At 41.1% G+C, this 18,626-nt stretch overlaps 1 protein-coding gene across 1 annotated transcript in view; it reads right to left on the reverse strand.

The window, feature by feature from the left end:
* Positions 1–18,626, reverse strand: part of MYO3B (myosin IIIB) — a 404,571-nt gene that overhangs the window by 120,870 nt on the left and 265,075 nt on the right. Inside the window, exons 30-31 of the mRNA XM_077883392.1 lie at positions 8,354–8,443; positions 3,297–3,381 (exon numbers count right to left, since the gene is read on the reverse strand). Coding sequence (XP_077739518.1) covers positions 3,297–3,381; positions 8,354–8,443 — 175 coding nt within the window. The remainder of the gene's footprint in view (positions 1–3,296; positions 3,382–8,353; positions 8,444–18,626) is intronic.

An 18,626-nucleotide genomic window follows, 5' to 3' on the forward strand; every position in this document is an offset into this window, starting at 1 on the left:
TGATGAATCAATCCAGATCCTATCGTTACTGCCATCACCCAAAGATTGAACAAGGAGAATATTTCTTTCATAAAAATCTAAGCCTTTAGAGTGGTGTTGGAAGTTATCTCAATAAACTTATCAAGTACCCACTGCATGTAATGGACACAGGAAGAAGATTCAGCCTTCACCTTTGAGAAGCTGACCTGCTAGCATATAGTCAACCACAACACTGGGCAATACATGAAGAGCTACAGAGAGTGATAAACCGAAGTGTGGTCCCAGGACCCTGTCTATGAGCCATTACTGCTCACAATGTCGTAAGGAGCTTGTGTCAGAATGTAAATCAACTTATCACCAAGGACATTGTTTAGCTGAGCTGATATATTTTTCATAGCAAGACTTTCTTGATGAAGAAAGCAGTGGGTTGATTTACATTCTGATATAAGTTCATTATCTGGTCGTGAACCAGCATTTCGAGTAGTTCTATTAAAATGAAATAAAAAGGTTCAAGGAGCATTGAAGAGAATAGGTCTTCATGGAGGAAAGGGATATGACAACATATCTTGATGAGATAGCTAAGAACTGAACAGAAAGGCAGGAGCAAAGGCAGAGGTAGGTGCTCTAGTAAAAAAAAAAAGTCGATCACACAGGGGGCATATCAGGGCATAACTGGAGGTGAGTCTGGAAGACAGAGTACAGCAAGGTTGGAGAAAGAGGCTTGATATGGTACGCTGAGAAGTCTGAACTTCTTTTGGTCTAAAATGGGAAGCCATTAAAGTTCTTTGAAAAGTCAGAATATGCTTTAGGACCATTGATCAGATGTCAGAAATAAAAGCTGGTCTATAAAGAAGAAAATCACAAGAGAGAAAAAACAAGATAATGGCAGGCCTGGACTTGGAAGGAGGCTAAGAAAATGACTGAAGGTGAGGTTAAATGAGAAGCAGGGATCAAAAATGACTGCCAGAAAGAAAAAAAATGACTGCCAGGTTTCAAGGCTAGGTCACTAGAGTGTTGACACAACCCACAACAGTGAGAGGGTCAGGCACAGAAGGTGGTTTGCTGGGGACTTTCCTGCTGAGGGCCTGGTGCATCAATCAGAAACACAGGGCCAGGGCAGCCCAGGTAGCTCAGCGGTTTAGTGCCACCTTTGGCCCAGGCCCTGATCCTGGAGACCCAGGATCAAGTCCCACGTCAGGCTCCCTGCATGGAGCCTGCTTCTCCCTCTGCCTATGTCTCTGTCTCTGTGTCTCTTATGAGTAAATAAAGAAAATCTTAAAAAAGAAAGAAAGAAAGAAAGAAAGAAAGAAAGAAACAAACAAACAAACAAACAAACAAACAAACAGGGCCAAGAGGGTTGGAAGTGGAAGTGAGGGCTTCAGAAAAGACCTGAGAACTGTGCTCAGTGAGTTGGGAGTTGGTACCAGAACACACCAGTGAGAGGATATCATCCAGGTAAGGAGTAAGTAAAGAAGAAAGTCAAGGACTTGGAGAACTGCCTCATTTCAATGGTGGGCAGCTGAGGAGGACGGGGCCAGAGAAGACAGAAACCAAGAATGTCTTAGAGGAAGAGCCTGAAGCCTGCAGGTCCACAGACACCCAAGGAAAAGGGCAATCTGACGCCAGCATAGCCCTCGGAGCTGATGCCACAAAGTATGTAGAAGACGAGGCTCTAACACCTGGGAGAGCAGTTGTAGAGACACAGGGAGGGCCCAGATCAGATTTCAGCATTGAGGAGGGAGGGGCAGGTGAGGGAAGGAGGCAGCTGGAGGAAAGGACCATGAAGGAAGGCATTAGCCTGTGCCAGAAAAGGACCTGTAATCTTTTGAGATGAGAGCAAAGGAAGAAAGAACAGCTGAAGAGAAAGAGCAAGTCTGAAATGCAGGGAAGTGAAGCTGCAGTTGCTCGCAGCACTGTCCTGATACTGCGTAAAGTCAGCCACCAGCTGAGGCTGGGGGGGGGTCAGGCTTGGGCTGGAGCCAGAACCATGCACCAGACTGGTTCACTGACTTGTCCAAGGTCAAACGGCTGGAAAATGTCAGCTCTAGGACCAGAACCCAAGTCTTCCACCTGCCAAGTTCAGTGGTCTTTCTGCTGCATCAGAAATTCTACACTTTATTATTCTAGTTTGAGGTGACAGGCCCATAATATTTCCTTCAGTACCCTTGAACGAGCTATTCTATTGGGAAAGCAGTCTCCTTTATAAACAGTCCAACAACACTTTGATACCATTAGAAAAGTACTGATAATGTAATTTGTCAGGTCTCAAAAATATTCATAAGAAATTTTTAAAAATTAAGAAATATTCTTAAAAATTATAAATCAAAACCATTTCTTTTTCCAAGTAAAGATACACAGAACTTTCTAATGATCTGCTTCTTTCTCCACGTCCTTTTAAGGAAAAAGTTCTTACAAATGATTTAGAGGAAAATAAGAAAGGCAAGCTTCATTCCATTCTCAATGAGGGACTTTTGACATGATCTACTCCTTCCTGTAGTTCTGTCCTCTTCCTGGTGACATGTATGACAAGCCCTAAATACCTTTTCTGGGAGAATGTAGGTTATGGAGGTATCCCTAGAGAACTGGAAGCCTAGGAGTTCCTTGAGTCTCCAGTGCTTGATATCAAGGCCTGGCCTGACTTAAAGCGACCCAAGCCTACATTTAGCCAGGAGCATTCTTTTCTTTAGACCTGAGCAGTGAAATCTACACTGAAGATGGTGCACGGTGGCCTAGAGCTATAATACTCTACTTATTTTGAATTATACTTAACTAGAAACTGCAGGTAAATAGGAAATGGTATTCCCTTTTTTCTTTAGCTTAAACCTAAGGTTTTTCAACCTTGGAACTACTGTCATTTGGAGCTGGACAATTCTTTGTTGTGAGGGAGCTGTGCTGTGTGGTAGGATGTTTACCAGTATCCCTGGTCTCTACCTACTAGACATTAATTAGCACAACTCCTCCCTCTAAAGTTGTGACAACCACAACTATCTCCCAATACTGCCAAATGTCCCAGGGGGCAGATGGTTAAAACTGTCCCCAATTGAGAAAAACTGCTTTAACCTAATGAGGCCACATACCTGTTTTACCATGAGGAGAACCCAAAAAGCAGGACTCTGTTCAGGTTGCCCTATAGAATAAAGACTTCTACCCACAGAGTAATGACCTCTGACCTGGGAGAATCTGATTAAAAAAATTTTTTTTGGCTCTACTCTCTCCAACTCACCAAAATAACACACTGTTAGAAATACTTGTTTCATTGTCCATTGTCCACTAGAACAACTCAGTTTAAGACTGGGAACACTATGGATAAGACTCACCGATTTTTCTCAGTGACAGCAAGAGAGTTGCTTGAAGTCTGTCCATGGCCACTGCTGAATTCTGTTTGCAGACTGCTTTTATGATCTATAGAGGCCCTCAGAATGGAGAGGAAACAAGAAAACAAACAAAAAACTTAGGGATCCATGGAGAGCTTCGGAGGCAGGGTTAGGTTTTAGCACCCAACCATACTCCGCAGCAGCTCTCTCCTGCCCTCATGCTGTTCTGCAGCCTTTGTCTACCACATGTCATCAAGACTGACCTGTTCTGTGATCCCAGCCAGCAAGTGGGTAAAATAATTCATAGTTATGTGAAAACAAGCTACCTTTCTCTGGCAATAGATTGAGATAGTAGACAGAGATTAGAGGCCCCTAAGTAAGGTCAACTGCAATGGTGGCATGCAGGAGCTGGAATGGCACTGGGCTAGACAGCAGACCAACTTCCAATCTCAGCTGGGCAGGGTGGGGCTGCCTGGTGCAGAATGTACATCAGGGAATGGACTGTCACAATGTGGGTAGGACAAACTATACATAGGAAATCATTCCTGGAGTAACTCATTTCTACACTGTGAATGAGGGCAGTTTACTGATCAGTTTCTTAAGGAGTAACAAATATGATTCCTCCTTTCTGTGACTATGTCTGCCCAGCCATAACTAACCAATCATGCCCCTCTTTCCCACTAAATCTTAATTCAGCTTCAATTTCCTATTTTTAATTTCCTATTTTTTAAAAGATTTATTTATTTATTTGACAGAGAGAAAATCGTAAGCAGATTCCCACTGAGTGCAGAGCCCATGGAGGAGGGGTGTGGGCTCGACTCAAGCTTGATCTCACAACCCCTGAGATTATGACCTGAGCCAAAATTGGGAGCTGGATGTTCAACCAACTGAGCCACCCATGTGCTCCAGCTTCAAGTTCCTTCTCAACACACTTTACATCACTGGTTCCCATGGTGCAGATGCCATGTGATCATGACTTCATGAGGACAACACATGAAGCATCAACATCATTTTGAAACTTGTTATTAATGCAAATTCTTGGACTCCACCCAAGACCTAGTGAATCAGAATGTCCAGTAGTGTGAGCTGGCAATTTGTGTTTTTAACAGGCCCTCAAGGTGATCTGGATCCATGCTGAAGTTTGGCAGACACTGATCTACATCAGAGATTTTTAATCCTAGCTATATATTCCAATCACCGGGGAAGATTTTAAATATATGTAAGTCCAGCTCCTAGAGATTCTGAAACTGCCCTGGGGTGGGATTGGTGTCAATTTTAAGAAGCTTTCCAGATTATTTTAACATGTGGTCAGGGCTGAGAATTACAGTTTCACACAGTCACTACTGATCAAGTGGGACAGAGGAGAGACTGCACCTATTTGCTATCCTTATTTCAGGTCCAAACCAAAATATGAACAGTGAAGATAATCTGTAAACTTAGCAATTGTGACATACTGCAGAAGATGCATTAAAATATATAAGGTTAGGGTCACCTGGGTGGTGCAGTTGGTTCAGCACCCAACTCTTGGTTTTGGCTCAAGTCATGATCTCAAGGGTCATGAGACAGAGCCCTGAATGGAGCTCTGTACTCAGTGGGGAGTCTGCTTAAGACTCTGTCTACTTTCCCCTCTGCCCCTCCCCTCCCTTCCTCCCAGGTGCTCTCTAATAAATAAATAAATCTTTAAAAAAAATGTATAATATTGAAGTTATAATGATTGAACATACAGCATGACAAAGATAGAGTGAAGAAAAAGAAATACAGAAATCAATAGTTTCACGTTGTCTATCCTGGAAAAAGTAAGCTCTGATTCTCTATTAGTTTGGTTCCTTAGACATAAATATTTCTTGTATAAAAGAAATGTAATTCTTTGAGCTATCAGTGGTAAATAAGACCATCTGTTGTTGCTGTTATTATTATTGCTATAAACACCAAAAGAATAAAGATAAAATTTTAAGTGGAACATTATTACATTTTTATTATTGCACACAAAAACATTAAGACCAAACAGTGAAACAACAATGTTGAAAGAAGAAAAAAAAAAGAAATCAAGAAAAATAGCTGCAGCCTTCCAGAATTTCATTTAACCCATTCCCCACTATCTCCTGTTTGACCAACTCCTCCAGCAAAAGGCTCAGACAGGTTTCTCCCTCCTGGAGATTCTAAAACACTGTTTGGCCTAAGCTCCCTTGTAATACTGTGATAAGCAACATAAAAGCAAGAACTGACTTTAAAAAGGAGAAAGAGAAGCCTACTTCAGTGGCACAAATAATTCTGTTTTCTTATTAAGAAGGAACACTGACAGGAATAATCTTTAACCTTGTGATCTGGCCCAATTTGGCAGAAGCAAGAGCTAAGAGCTACCATGCACTGATCAAAGCCCAAATGGTATCACCCACGTGGAAAGCTGAGATTGCTGTCCTCTCCACCTATCTGAGGTCTTCAGAATAAAATGGAGCAATTTAACAGTAATTCAGGGAGGAAAAGGTAAAGCAAGAAAAGATCACCAAGCCTCTTCTGGTTTGGGACTCTCAGGAGAAAGGTGCCATGTCCAACACCAGAGAGGAAGCTTCAACATCTTGGAACTTAGCAAATGCCCCCAGTTCCTTTGCCTGGGTTTCCAATAAAAAAAAAAACCCACAGAATTTCTGTTCATGTAACTGAAGGGAAAACCTATTCCATGTTTCTTATTCATTTACACTTCAGTCTTCAAAATATTGATTTTTAAGAGTTATTTGAAGTATAAAAATCAAACAGAAAACTTACAGAATATTCTTAATAAAGCTTAGATGGAGTCTGCTGCTCTATCCCCCAGCTTTGCCTGAAGAGCAGGGAGAAGGATTTGAGTCAGTAAAAACACAAACAGGAAAGAGGCCATCAAACTACTGAGTTCAAGGCAAAACTCAGTATTGTCAAATTTTTTTTTTTTTAATTTTTTATGATAATCACACAGAGAGAGAGAAAGGCAGAGGGAGAAGCAGGCTCCATGCACCGGGAGCCCGACGTGGGATTTGATCCCGGGTCTCCAGGATCCGCCCTGGGCCAAAGGCAGGTGCCAAACCGCTGCGCCACCCAGGGATCCCTGTCAAATATTTTTAAGTATGTCCTGGTGACAGCTGGAATCATTTGGCATCTCTTTGGCAAATTAATTGAACAAGGAGATTGAAGAAACAAAGATGTGGACAGAAAGGTAAAATATGGTAGTCCATTCTAAGTGAATAGATCAAATTAAAAGGAGTAAGACCAGTGACATGGCTGAAAAAATTAAATGATGAGCTTGAATAGCAGACTTGAGGTTCATGTAGGTAGGGCAATAGAGGCCTCTCCAGACAGGTGTCTCCTTTCCTCAGAGAAGTATCCTTAAGTGTTCTGGTTCAATGAAATAAAGCAATGCTGGGAGGGACTATTCTGAAGGAGACAAATACCCACCATTTGCTTCAACGTGGATGGAACTGGAGGGTATTATGCTGAGTGAAGTCAGTCAGTCGGTGAAGGACAAACATTATATGTTCTCATTCATTTGGGGAATATAAATAATAGTGAAAGGGAATATAAGGGAAGAGAGAAGAAATGTGTGGGAAATATCAGAAAGGGAGACAGAACGTAAAGACTGCTAACTCTGGGAAACGAACTAGGGGTGGTGGAAGGGGAGAAGGGCGGGGGGTGGGAGTGAATGGGTGACGGGCACTGGGGGTTATTCTGTATGTTAGTAAATTGAACACCAATAAAAAATAAATTAAAAAAAAATCCTTCCAAAGTCAGATTGAGCTCAATGGGCCATTCATATTTCCCAGGAAAGTCCAACTAATCTTCCACTGGACCATTTTGGAATCAGACAGGAAGGCATTTGGCTGAAGACATTGGAGCAGGCAGTGCAAACTCAAATGCCTTTGGGTCACCCAGGTAACAAAAAAGTGTGCACTGTCAGGCAAAGTGGGTGGAAAGAGCTGGGGTTTGTGATGAACCAGAGAATGTATGCCCCACCTAAAGACATTTGGGTGCAAAGTTTTTTTTAAAACTCCATCTGGCCAAACAAAACATATCCACAGGCTGATTACACCTGGAAGACCGCCTATTTGTGACTTCTGCTAGGGAGAAAGGGTCTAGACCATGGGTCAGTTAACAGCTAGGCATCCTGTTTTTGAAGATGTAAAGTGTGTGGTTGTCTCCACTCCCAAATTCCAGAAACGCTGCTGCTCCCTGGGCTCCCCTCTCTTTTCCGTCTCTTCCACTCCCTAACTTCCCTGCTCCAAGGCAAAGTCCCAGTTCTGCATTTCCTTGAAACAGAAGCTGGGCTGCAGATTCCAAAGGAGGGGGAAATGCCCAGAAACTCTTTGCTGGGCCTGGCAGATATTCTGTAACTGTAACTCTCCTGTAAATCCAGGGCAACCCATCTTAACTTTTCAGAAAATGCTGGCATTAGCATTAAAGGCCATATTTTTGAAAAACATTCTTTTTCCAGCAGAAGTCTAGAAACTTCAAACTACCAAAAGGGAAGATTCTAATATTTTTAAAATGTTTAAAAACCACTGATCTAGTCTGCCTAATGCTCTCATTTTGCAATGATGTTAACTAATGGAGGGTGGCTTGGAACAGATAATCAAGTTTTAATTCCTCATCTCTGGTGCGCCTCCCTACCATAAATGTTCTCCATCAGTTTGAGGTCAATGTACCAGGATCACAGAGAGACAACCTTCTTGAGAAGCTGCACTTTGATATGTTCCCAGGTAAATCAGACAGAAATGTGTTAGCGTCTACTCCAAGAGGAAAAGTTGAGGAGAGACAATTGGTAAGGAGAGACACAACTAGACCAGTTTCCCCTGTAAACAGGTCAGTGGGCAGAGGGGGCAGCTGCAGAGAAGCTGAGCTTATCTCTGTCTTTTCTGTGAAATCACCTAAGAGGATCCTCTGTAAGGCTGCCCCTGAATTTAAGCAGCTATCTCCTATTGAAAAATAGAGGGCCCATATCAAGCTGTCATTTCCATCTCTGGAACCTTCTCTGGAACATCCCTGAATATAGGACACCTAACCCAAACCTCTAACAATTTCATCTGTGTGGTTACCGGGCTCGCTGCAGTCTTGATCCTGGGCACTTCCCTTAGTATCTCCTGCAACAGTAGGCTGCAGATCACTGCTTTGGTTTGAAGGGTACCCTGTGGAATGAAACACAGGAGAAACTTACCAAGTTCATGCTCCCACACCTGGATGAATTACCCACGTGGGTGACACAATGTGGCTAGGGAAACCCATACCTGTCTTATGGTTTGAGGTTCCAATGTGATAAATCTTTCCAACAGATTTGGTGCTTATTTTTAAGATTTAATAATGTGGCTGGAAAGGGTATACCTGCAGAAAACCAGGGAATTGGTAACTGTCCTGATTGGACTCACTACTAACTTGGTGACTTGGTTATTTGGACCTCTGTCTCAATGACTGTATTAGTCAAATACGGAGCTGGGTGACAAACAGAGGTCTTAAGTGTACCAGACCAGGGCTTCTGCTTTGACAACTGGTTGGTTTTCCTGTTTCCTTTTCAGTTGTACCACCAGGAGGTGGACAAGGTCTCCTCCTTTCCTCCGCATCTCTACCCCTCAGGCACATCTGTCCTTTCCTTTCAGCTTATAGCCCTGCTCACTGACTGTTGTGGGTCATTAACAACCAATAAAGCTATCATGGAAAAGAGAGACTACACATTCCGCTGGGTTGACAATTATCACAATTGCAGTTTTTCATTGTCCAGTCAGCTTAACTCATGTTGATCCATATCTAAATACTTCTCTACCAAAACAGATCAAGCAAGACCTGAGTAGAAAAATACTGAAGGGTCTATCCTGGCTGTCACATCTCTTCTTCCATTCTCCATGACCCTCGAGGGCATGATGGGTTGAAGATGTTCCACCATCTCAGACTACCTCAGGTATCTAAGGGCTGGTTCTTTCCAGTTGGATCCCTTGGCTCTAGAAGAAACCACACTGGCAGCAGGGCCCCTCCTCCCTCACAGAGGAGATATGCTGTAGGCTTTGCCCTGAGGCAGTCAACTAACTGTCCTAGCTCCTTTTCTTCTGACCTGTGATATAAACCTTGTTCTCTCTCATCCTGCACCTTCCTTCTGACTCTGGCTATTTCTAATTTGCTGGCAGTACTTCCAGACATACTATATTAGAATATTTGGGATCTCTGACCTTTCTCTTTTTTTATTTTCTTGGATGAGATTTTTTTTTCCCATCCTATCCCTCTCTCTCCTTCTGAGTGACTCTACTACCTCAAACACCACCTTCCCACACCCAGCCTGGTGGCATCACATCTCTCCATTCCCTTGCGGTGGCCCAGCAAACCCACATTAAGCAGTGCCAAGCTGTCTCAGACTATACTTAAAGAGGTACAGTCCCTACTCCCATGCAGCTTACATTCTAATACAGAGAGAGTAAGAATAAAAAGAGATAACAGATGTAAAAATACCCTAACAGTTTTAAGGGAGTGAGCTGGATAGATGAGGGTCCCCTCAATATTCCTGTCTATAGAGAACCTCAGAATGTGACCTTACTTGGAAATCGATGTAATTAGTTTAAGATGAGGTCATACTAGCTTAAGGTGGGTCTTAAGTCCAATGATCCTTATAAGAAGGGCATGTGAAGACATGGACACAGGGAGAATGCATGTAATAATGAAAGCTAAGAGTGGAGATGGGTCTATAATCCAAGAGATGCCAAGAATTGTCAGGAACTACCAGAAGTATGGGAAGAATTCTCCCTCAGAGCCTCCAGTAGAAACCAACCTTCTTGATTTTGGACTTCCAGCCTCCTGAACTATGAGAGAAAAGGTTTCTGTTGTTTTACGCTATGAAGTTTGGGGTAATTTGTTGTAGTAGCCCTAGGGAACTATATGAAGAAGTAAAGATGATGTTAAAACAGATGTTAAAACAGAAATAGAAGGAAAAGATTAGGTACATGTATTCAGCTTGATTTGGCTGGAGCATTGGTGGTGGTGTTAAGAACAAGAGTTAGAGAAATATCCATATTTTCATTTAAAAACACAAATGTATGAATTATTATGTTCCATGCAGTGTTCTAAGCCCTTTACAAAAATTAACTCATTAATCTGCACAGTAATTCTAAAAGATTGAGGCCACTATTATTCCCATTTTACAGTTAAGGAAACTGAGGCCCAAGGAGCTTAAATGACTTGCCCATGAATCACACACAGCTGAAGAGTGGCAGAGCCAGGGTTCATAAATTTTTTTTTTAATTTTTATTTATTTATGATAGTCACAGAGAGAGAGAGAAAGGAAGAGACATAGGCAGAGGGAGAAGCAGGCTCCATGCACCGGGAGCCCGATGTGGGATTCGATCCTGGGTCTCCAGAATCGCGCCCTGGGCCAAAGGCAGGCGCCAAACCGCTGCACCACCCAGGGATTCCCTAGAGCCAGGGTTCAAACCCAAGCAGCTTTGCCCTAAAGTCTGAATTCCTAAATATTACACAATGCAGCCCCATTTATGTAAACATTTAAAAACCATTGACCTCTACTCTTTCCTTTATAAGTGGAAATAAAAATTCAGACTTTAGGGATGCCTGGTGGCTCTGTGGTTGAGCACCTCCCTTCGGCCCAGGGTGTGATCCTGGAGTCCTGGGATTGAGTCCCCATTGGGCTCTCTACATGGAGCTTGCTTCTCCCTCTGCCTGTGTCTCTATCTCTCTCTGTGTCTCATGAGTAAATAAATAAAATCTTAAAAAAAAAATTCAGATTTTATTTCTTTCACATGTCTGGGTCTTTAAGTTCCCACAGATCAGCTGCTATAGGAGGAGGCCCCAGCCTGGCGTGGCATTTGATGACCCACCCAGAGGATAGACCCAGAAGCCTGGTTTCCAGCAGAAGCACTGTCTAGGTAGATTTCTTGGTTGGGGATCTGGGCTTTCCTGCCCTCATAATGGACCTGGCAAATGGTGCCTACTGTATCTGGCAGGGAAGGCGCATACAGATGAGGCGCAAAAGCCCAACCTTCTCCTCCTAACCTCTGCTGGCCAATTGCACAAGGAGCCTGTGTCATTTCTGGCTGGAGTGACAGCTGGTCAGCAGCCATCTTATCAGAATATAAAGAGGCCAACTTGTGGGAGGTCTGACAGGCAAATGCCGCCAAAAGCAGCACTGAGAAAGTAAAATTCTTTTTTTTTTTTTTTAAAGAATAGAATCTCATGGACAGATTTTTTGTTTTTTTCAACAGCCACATCAGATATTCTGGTCTCCACATGAAACAATTCTGGTAATTTCAGGCCTACAAGAACACTTTCTACTTTGATTCTCCAGTACTTAATTCCAGTCATTATCTCGGTCAAACTTTGAGTTCAAAGAAAGCATTGTCTGGTAATTGCTTTCTCTAACTTGGAGACTAAGGAGGAAGGTTTTCCCTTATCCTAGAGATCCGTTTATTATTTGCCGTGGAATATCACCATTTGGGGAATTCCCCTCTGCCTTCAAGCAGCCAGGAACTGCCACTCTGTTCTCTTCTTGGATGGCATTTACTTCTTAAAATTTATGCCCTGCCTGTTTCCAAAAAGGACTGTAGGAAGCTTCATAGATTGTTTGCTTCTTGTGGTTGTGTTAGTTGGATCTAGCTTAGCACTCCTCTTAAACAGGGGCAGCCCTGGTGGTTCAGTGGTTTAGCGCCCTCCATTGGGTTCCCTGCATGGAGCCTGCTTCTCCCTTGCCTGTGTCTCTGCCTCTCTCTGTGTCTCTCATGAGTAGATAAATAAAATCTTAAAAAAAAAAAAAAAACCTGAGGCAGATGTGTCCATCCTGGTTCCATTTGAGGAACTATTGCTCCCATCTCCTTTCTAAAAGATTTTATTTTTCAGAGCAGTTTTAGATTCTCAGCAAAACAGAGGGGAAGGTAGAGATTTCCCATATATTCTCTGCTCCCACATATGTATACCTATCAACACCTCCCACAAGAGCAGTACATTTGCTACAATTGATGAACCTACAATGACACTTCTCAATTACCCCAAACCCATAGTTTACATTACGGGTCATTCTCGATGTTGTACATTACATGGGTTTGGACAAGTTATAATGACATGTATCTATCATTATGATATCATATAATAATTTCGCTACCGTAAAAATCCTCTGCTCTGCCTGTTAACCCCTTCCACACCTGTGGCAACCACTGATCTTTGTACTGTCTCCACAGAATGTCATATAATTGGAATCATACAGTCCATGGTTTTTTCAGACTGGTTTTCACCTTGTAATAGGCATTTATGTTTCCTGCATGCCTTTTCATGGTTTGACAGCTCAATTCTTTTTAGCACTAAATAATATTCCATTGCTGGATATACTACAGTTTATTTATTTATCCATTGAAGGACATCCTGGTCACTTCCAAGTTTTAGCAATTATGAATAAAGCTGCCTCAAACATCTGTGTGCGGGTTCTTGTGTGGACATAAGTTTTCAGCTCCTTTGGGTAAATAACAGATTGTGATGACTGGATCATATGGTAAAAGTATGTTTACTTTTGTAAGAAACTGCCACACTGTCTTTCAAAGTAGCTGTACCATTCTGTATTCCCATCAGCGATGGATGAGGTTCCTGTTGTTTTACATCCTCATCAGCATTTGTTGTCACTGGATATTCTAATAGTTGTGTAACAGTATACTGTTGTTTTAATTTACATTTACCTACTGATATATGATAGAGAGTAACAGACTGTCCCCTCTTGATGGGAAAAAACATTTTTATGTTGCTTGTGTGGCTACTGCAAAAGCATTTAGTGAGTGTTCTGCATAGAGAGGACATTCAGAAAATGTTTGGAGGAAGGATACCAGATCAGAAGGTAGGCAGTCTGGATTGCAGGGAGGTTTCTTAGCCATCATCTGTAAAATGGGGTAAGATCCCCAACCTACGTCACAGGGTTACTGTGATAATTACAAAAATAAGGTGAGTGAAACTGCCTTGTATCAACTGGAAATTGCTATGCAAAAGAATAGCATGCTAAGAAGATAAATATTTCTGTTAATCAACAAGGGAATAACTCCCACCTCTATGATCATTCCAGCTTATACAGTTCTGGTTTCCTGTAAATCAAAGTTATTTACTTTTCTATAAGTCTTGCCTAAAAAGATAAAATTCTAGATGTTTATAGCAGCTTTATTCATAGTCATCAAGAACTGGAAACAAATGTCATTTAGCTAGTAATTGGCAAAACTGTGGTATATCCATACTCTGAAATTCTGTTCAGCAATGAAAAAGAGCAAATTACTGTTAAATATACCAACACTGATAAATTATAAGTGAAAGAAGCCAGATGCAAAAGTCTACTTACTATATTACTCCATTTCTATGACATTTTGGGAAAGGGCATAATTATAGGGACAGAAAATCTATTAGTGGTCACCAGGAGCTAAGAGTGGGGGAAGACTGGTAACAGAGAGGGTATGAGACAGTTTTTTGGAAATTTTCTTTTTTTTTTTCCTTTTGATTGTGAAGGGGGTTACCTGACTGTATTCATCCAATTTTATCAAACTGAGTTTTACTGTATATAAATTATACCTCAATAAACAGGCCTTTAAAAAATTACCAGAACCTAAAAAAATGAAAAGATAAGGTCTTCTCAAACTGACTATTCCTGGAAAGCAGGATCCAACCATTTCTAACCCACTAGGTGGAAAGTGTCTGGTTGGGAGAGCCTTGCTGCTGACAAGGGACCCTTCACAGCCATTTGTATCATTGACCATAGCTGGTTTTGACACTAAGTACTTGGCTCAAAGGCTATGAAATTAGCAGGCTCTGGTTGCTTGTACATCTCAACCATCACAACTTTATTGACGAGAATGGCTACCAGCTGTCACCTCTGCCTCCACCTCTGTGCTTGGTGATTTAGACTTCATGGCCACAGCAAATCAAGCCATGATCCTGCTATGGCTCTTCGTGTTGGGTTTTGAACTCCTAGCCAAATGGCTGTCGCTCAGCTGTTATGCTGCCAATCACCCGTCACTGTGGGTTAAACATGATATGCACACTGAGATCTTCCAACTCCTTAGACATCTGAAAGGCGACTTGCTTTCCACACCAGCAGGCAGCAAATCTGGGTGATATTTAACTCCTGGATTTTAGAATTTCTAACTTCATGGAAGGGGGTTTGGTGGTGGGGCGGGGGACTTGCTATTTTACAGAACAAGTTACAGAAGGGCTCAAGCCAGTGAGTGGGAAAAATGATGTCAGTAGCATACCACCTAATCTTAACAACTTTGAGGCCAGTGAAAAATTTATCTACACAAATGAATCAAGCTGTTGGCATGATGGAGCACAGTTCTTTGCAAAAACAAAAAGAATCTTTCATAGGATATTACTGTATTTTAATTTTCCCGTTAGATAAGCAAGACATAAGATTTAGAAAATTCTTTTTTATAAAAATTTTCTTTAACTGCCTTTAAGATTTGACAGGTACTATTTTTTTTCTCCAAAAGTGAGAGAAATGGTTTCATCTTTTGAAGTTATATTATTATTATGCTTACCATTGAAAAGGACTATACACGTGGATTTCTTTCCCAGTGGAGTTTATACTCAGGAAGGGGATACAGAGAGGGAACTAACTTTTACTGAATATCTACCACATGCCAGGAACCATGCAGGATGCTTTGCACGTATTATCTGTAATCACTCCACAATGATCCTGAGGACTAGACCTTAATGAGTTCCATTTTACAGGTGAGGAAACTGAGACTCAAAAGTTAAGTAACTTCCCTCAAAACCATATGACAAATTATGGCATGGCAGGGATTTAAAGTTGATTTTTTGTTTTTCTTTCCTTGTTCTTAAAATTTGAGTATAGTTGACACACAATATTATATTATAATAAGTTTCAGTGATTTAAAATCTCTGTACATTATGGTATGCTCACAAGTATAGCTACCATCTGTTACCATATGACACTATTACAATACCACTGACTATATTCCCTGTGCTGTATCTTTTCCCTTTCATTTCCAAGACTTATTCATGTTTTAATTGGAAGCCTGTATCTCCCACTCCTGTTCACCCATTTTGTCCATCTTCCTATTACTCTTCCCTCTGGCAACCAACAGTTTGTTCTCTGTATTTATAGGTCTGATTCTACTTTTTGTTTATCATTTGTTTTGTTTTTTATGTTCCACATATAAGTGAAATCATATGGTATTTGTCTTTCTCAGTCTGACTTGTTTCACTTAGAATAGTACTCTCTTGGTTCATCTATATTGTTGTAAATGGCAAGATCTCATCCTTTTAATGGTTATATAATATTCCATTGTATATATATACCACCACTTTTTTTATCCAATTATCTATCAAAGGACATTTAGGTTGCTTCCATATCTTGACTACTGTAAAAAATGCTATCATAAACATAGGGGTTCATATATCTTTTTGAGTTAATGTTTTCATTTTCTTTGAATAAATACCCAGTAGTGGAATTATTGAATCATATAGTATTTCAATTTTTATCTTTTTGAGAAACTTCCATACTGTTTTCCATAGTGGCTGCACCAATTATATTCCCACTAGCATAGTGCTAGAGTTCTTTTTTCTCCATATACTTTGCCAACACTTGTTATTTCTTGTCTTCTTGATTTTAGCCATTCTTACAGATGTATGGTGACACTCACTGTTGTTTTGATTTGTGTTTCCCTGATGATGAGTGATATGAACATCTTTTCATGTGTCTGTTGGCCATTCATATGTCTACTTTGGAAAAATGTCCATTCAGGTTCTCTGCCCATTTTTTAATCAGATTTTTGGGGGTTTTGGTTAAATTGTTTTGACTCCAAAGTCCACTTGCTTAGGTTGGTATATGAAACTCTTCCCAAAGCTTTGACTGATACCCTGTGTCCATGTGCCATATCCAAGATGAAAACTAATGACAGAACGTGGTCTCCTGGAAAGAGCACTGGATAAAGACTGAGAAGAGGGCTTTGATATCAATTCTTGTTTTTTGTTTGTTTGTTTGTTTGTTTTAAGATTTATTTATTTGAGAGAGAGTGCCAGAGTGAGCATACAAGGGAGGAGAGGCAAAGGGAAAGAATCTTCAAGCAGACTCTCCACTGAGGCTGGAGTCTGCCATGGGGCTCAATCTCATAACCCGTGAAATCATGACCTGAGCCAAAACCAAGAGTCAGACACTTACACAAGTGAGCCACCCAGGCACCTCAGCCACCCCAGCCAATTCTTACGCTCATAACACATAATTCTCTGTGCTTCTGTTTCATCTGTTAAGGGGGAAAACAAAATCTGCCTTTCTACACACAGGAGTCTTTTGAGAAAAAGAAGGCCAATCACTTGTCAGAGCAGTTAATTTTTTTTCCTAAATGTTTCTTTACTATTACGTGTATATAACTTAAATAATTATGATTCCATATGAAAAGAAGAAACTTGAGGGACGCCTGGATGGCTCAGCAGTTGAGTGTCTGCCTTTGGCTCAGAGCATGATCCTGGAGTCCTGGGATCGAGTTCCACATCAGGCTTCCTGCACGGAGCCAGCTTCTCCCTCTGCCTGTCTCTGCCTCTCTCTGTCTCTCATGAATAAATAAAGTCTTAAAAAAAAATGAAACTTGAAAAAATTTAAAGATAATAGAATAAAGGCAACTTAAGTGCATTATTGATCATGTTGAGTATAGTTGACAGGTTGGGGTGGTAAAGATGCCACTTCAAGCAGCACCTCTTTACAGCCAGATTCTGGAGCTCTATATGAAGTCCAAAATGGAGGAGCTGATTCAAAACTGAAGTACTCATGGACTTCCTCTGAAATTTTAATCTTGAGTCCTGGTGGTGCAGACTGCTACACCAAAGTTTCATGTGAAGCAGTTCTGTGCCATGACAACATGGTATCAGTCCCAAACAGACCTCAAGCCCATGTTGGCTCTTCACAGCTTCCTCTCTGTGCATTAGGTGAATAGTACTCTAGGCATTTAATTCTAACATGGACAATAATTTGATTTCATAGCAAAGGACATTCCTACGCATTCCAAGTTATTTCATGGCAAGAATTCTACTGTTTATGCCCAAGTGAGGTTTGGCAGGCCCCATGTCTTGACAGAAACCTTGAAGCCACAGGCCAGGGCCTTCTCTCTGCTATGCACCACTTCCTCTAAAACAAGCTTCAGGGGCTCTCTGTATGTCCTGTCCTGTATGTCTTCTATGTTTATGTGTCCTGCTTACAAACAGGACATATTTTCCTAAAGTAAAGCACAACATCTATCCCCACAAACACTTTTCCCCTCCAAAATGTTAAGCCTATAGCTGTCAGAAATCAGTCCCAACTTTTTACTTACAGAGAGTTAGAGAAACCTAGGCAGTGTGCAGGTGGACTGGGCCGGACTCTCTGCATAAACCTGAAGGTACGCTGTTTTCAATTAAAGAAAGGTTTAGAAGGCAGTGGAGCCAATGTGCACCTCATAGTTCATCTCAAGCCTGAATATATCAGTTAACACTTCCCCCTAGACACTGCTTTATTCTTGTGTAGGTATGACCTACAACAACAGGAAAGAAAAGACAGTTGGCTCCTGCCCAACTGTCCAGAAGAGCTTGGAATCTGTCTTCTCTCACATTTTGAGGAAGTGTTTATGTGAAATGACCAGAAATCTTTCTAAGAGATAGAAATGGAATAGAGGTAGAATAGCAAAGAGAGAAGAAAGGAGGGGAGTGATTGAAGGGGTGGAGTGATCGAAGGGGTGCTTGATCTCCTTTTGTTAGTTCAAGGTGGACCTCATCCTTCAGTGGTACATTCACTTGACCTTCCTCTATTTGGCTTGTGATCAACAATCTGCTTATGCACAGCTTTGTTTGAATGAAAAATATCTCCTGTAATCATATTTACCTTCAAGAAACATGGGTTATTTCAATGTATATCCTCAGCTATATTTTATAATGATTTCTACTCTTTGTATTGCACTGGAGTTTTACAGAACTCTCTCCCAATATGTGTTGACATAATATAGAGTACTCGACTTATACAAACAGCATTCTTCTGAGGAACAGCATGTTTTATCACCCTCTATATTGGAGATGGGAAATATGAAGCTCCAAATTAAATTCACTGTTTACCATGGTAGCTCAGGACAGATACTTAATAAATAGTAAATGAAGAAAGAAATTTCTAAATTTAAAATATAGTTGTTCTGCACACCTAGGGATATTTCTGGAGATCTCATTCCAGGAAATTACTATAACCACCCAGTCACTGCCAACTCATCAACAGTGCTAAAGGAACCAACCTTTTAAAGTTAGAGAAGACCAAAAGGAGGCCTTACCTGACACAGGCTTAAAAGTTCAGCAGTTTTAAACACTAGAAATTTGGTTTTGTTA

The sequence above is a fragment of the Canis aureus genome, chromosome 34, assembly GCF_053574225.1.
Source record: "Canis aureus isolate CA01 chromosome 34, VMU_Caureus_v.1.0, whole genome shotgun sequence".
NCBI classification, from domain to species: domain Eukaryota; kingdom Metazoa; phylum Chordata; class Mammalia; order Carnivora; family Canidae; genus Canis; species Canis aureus.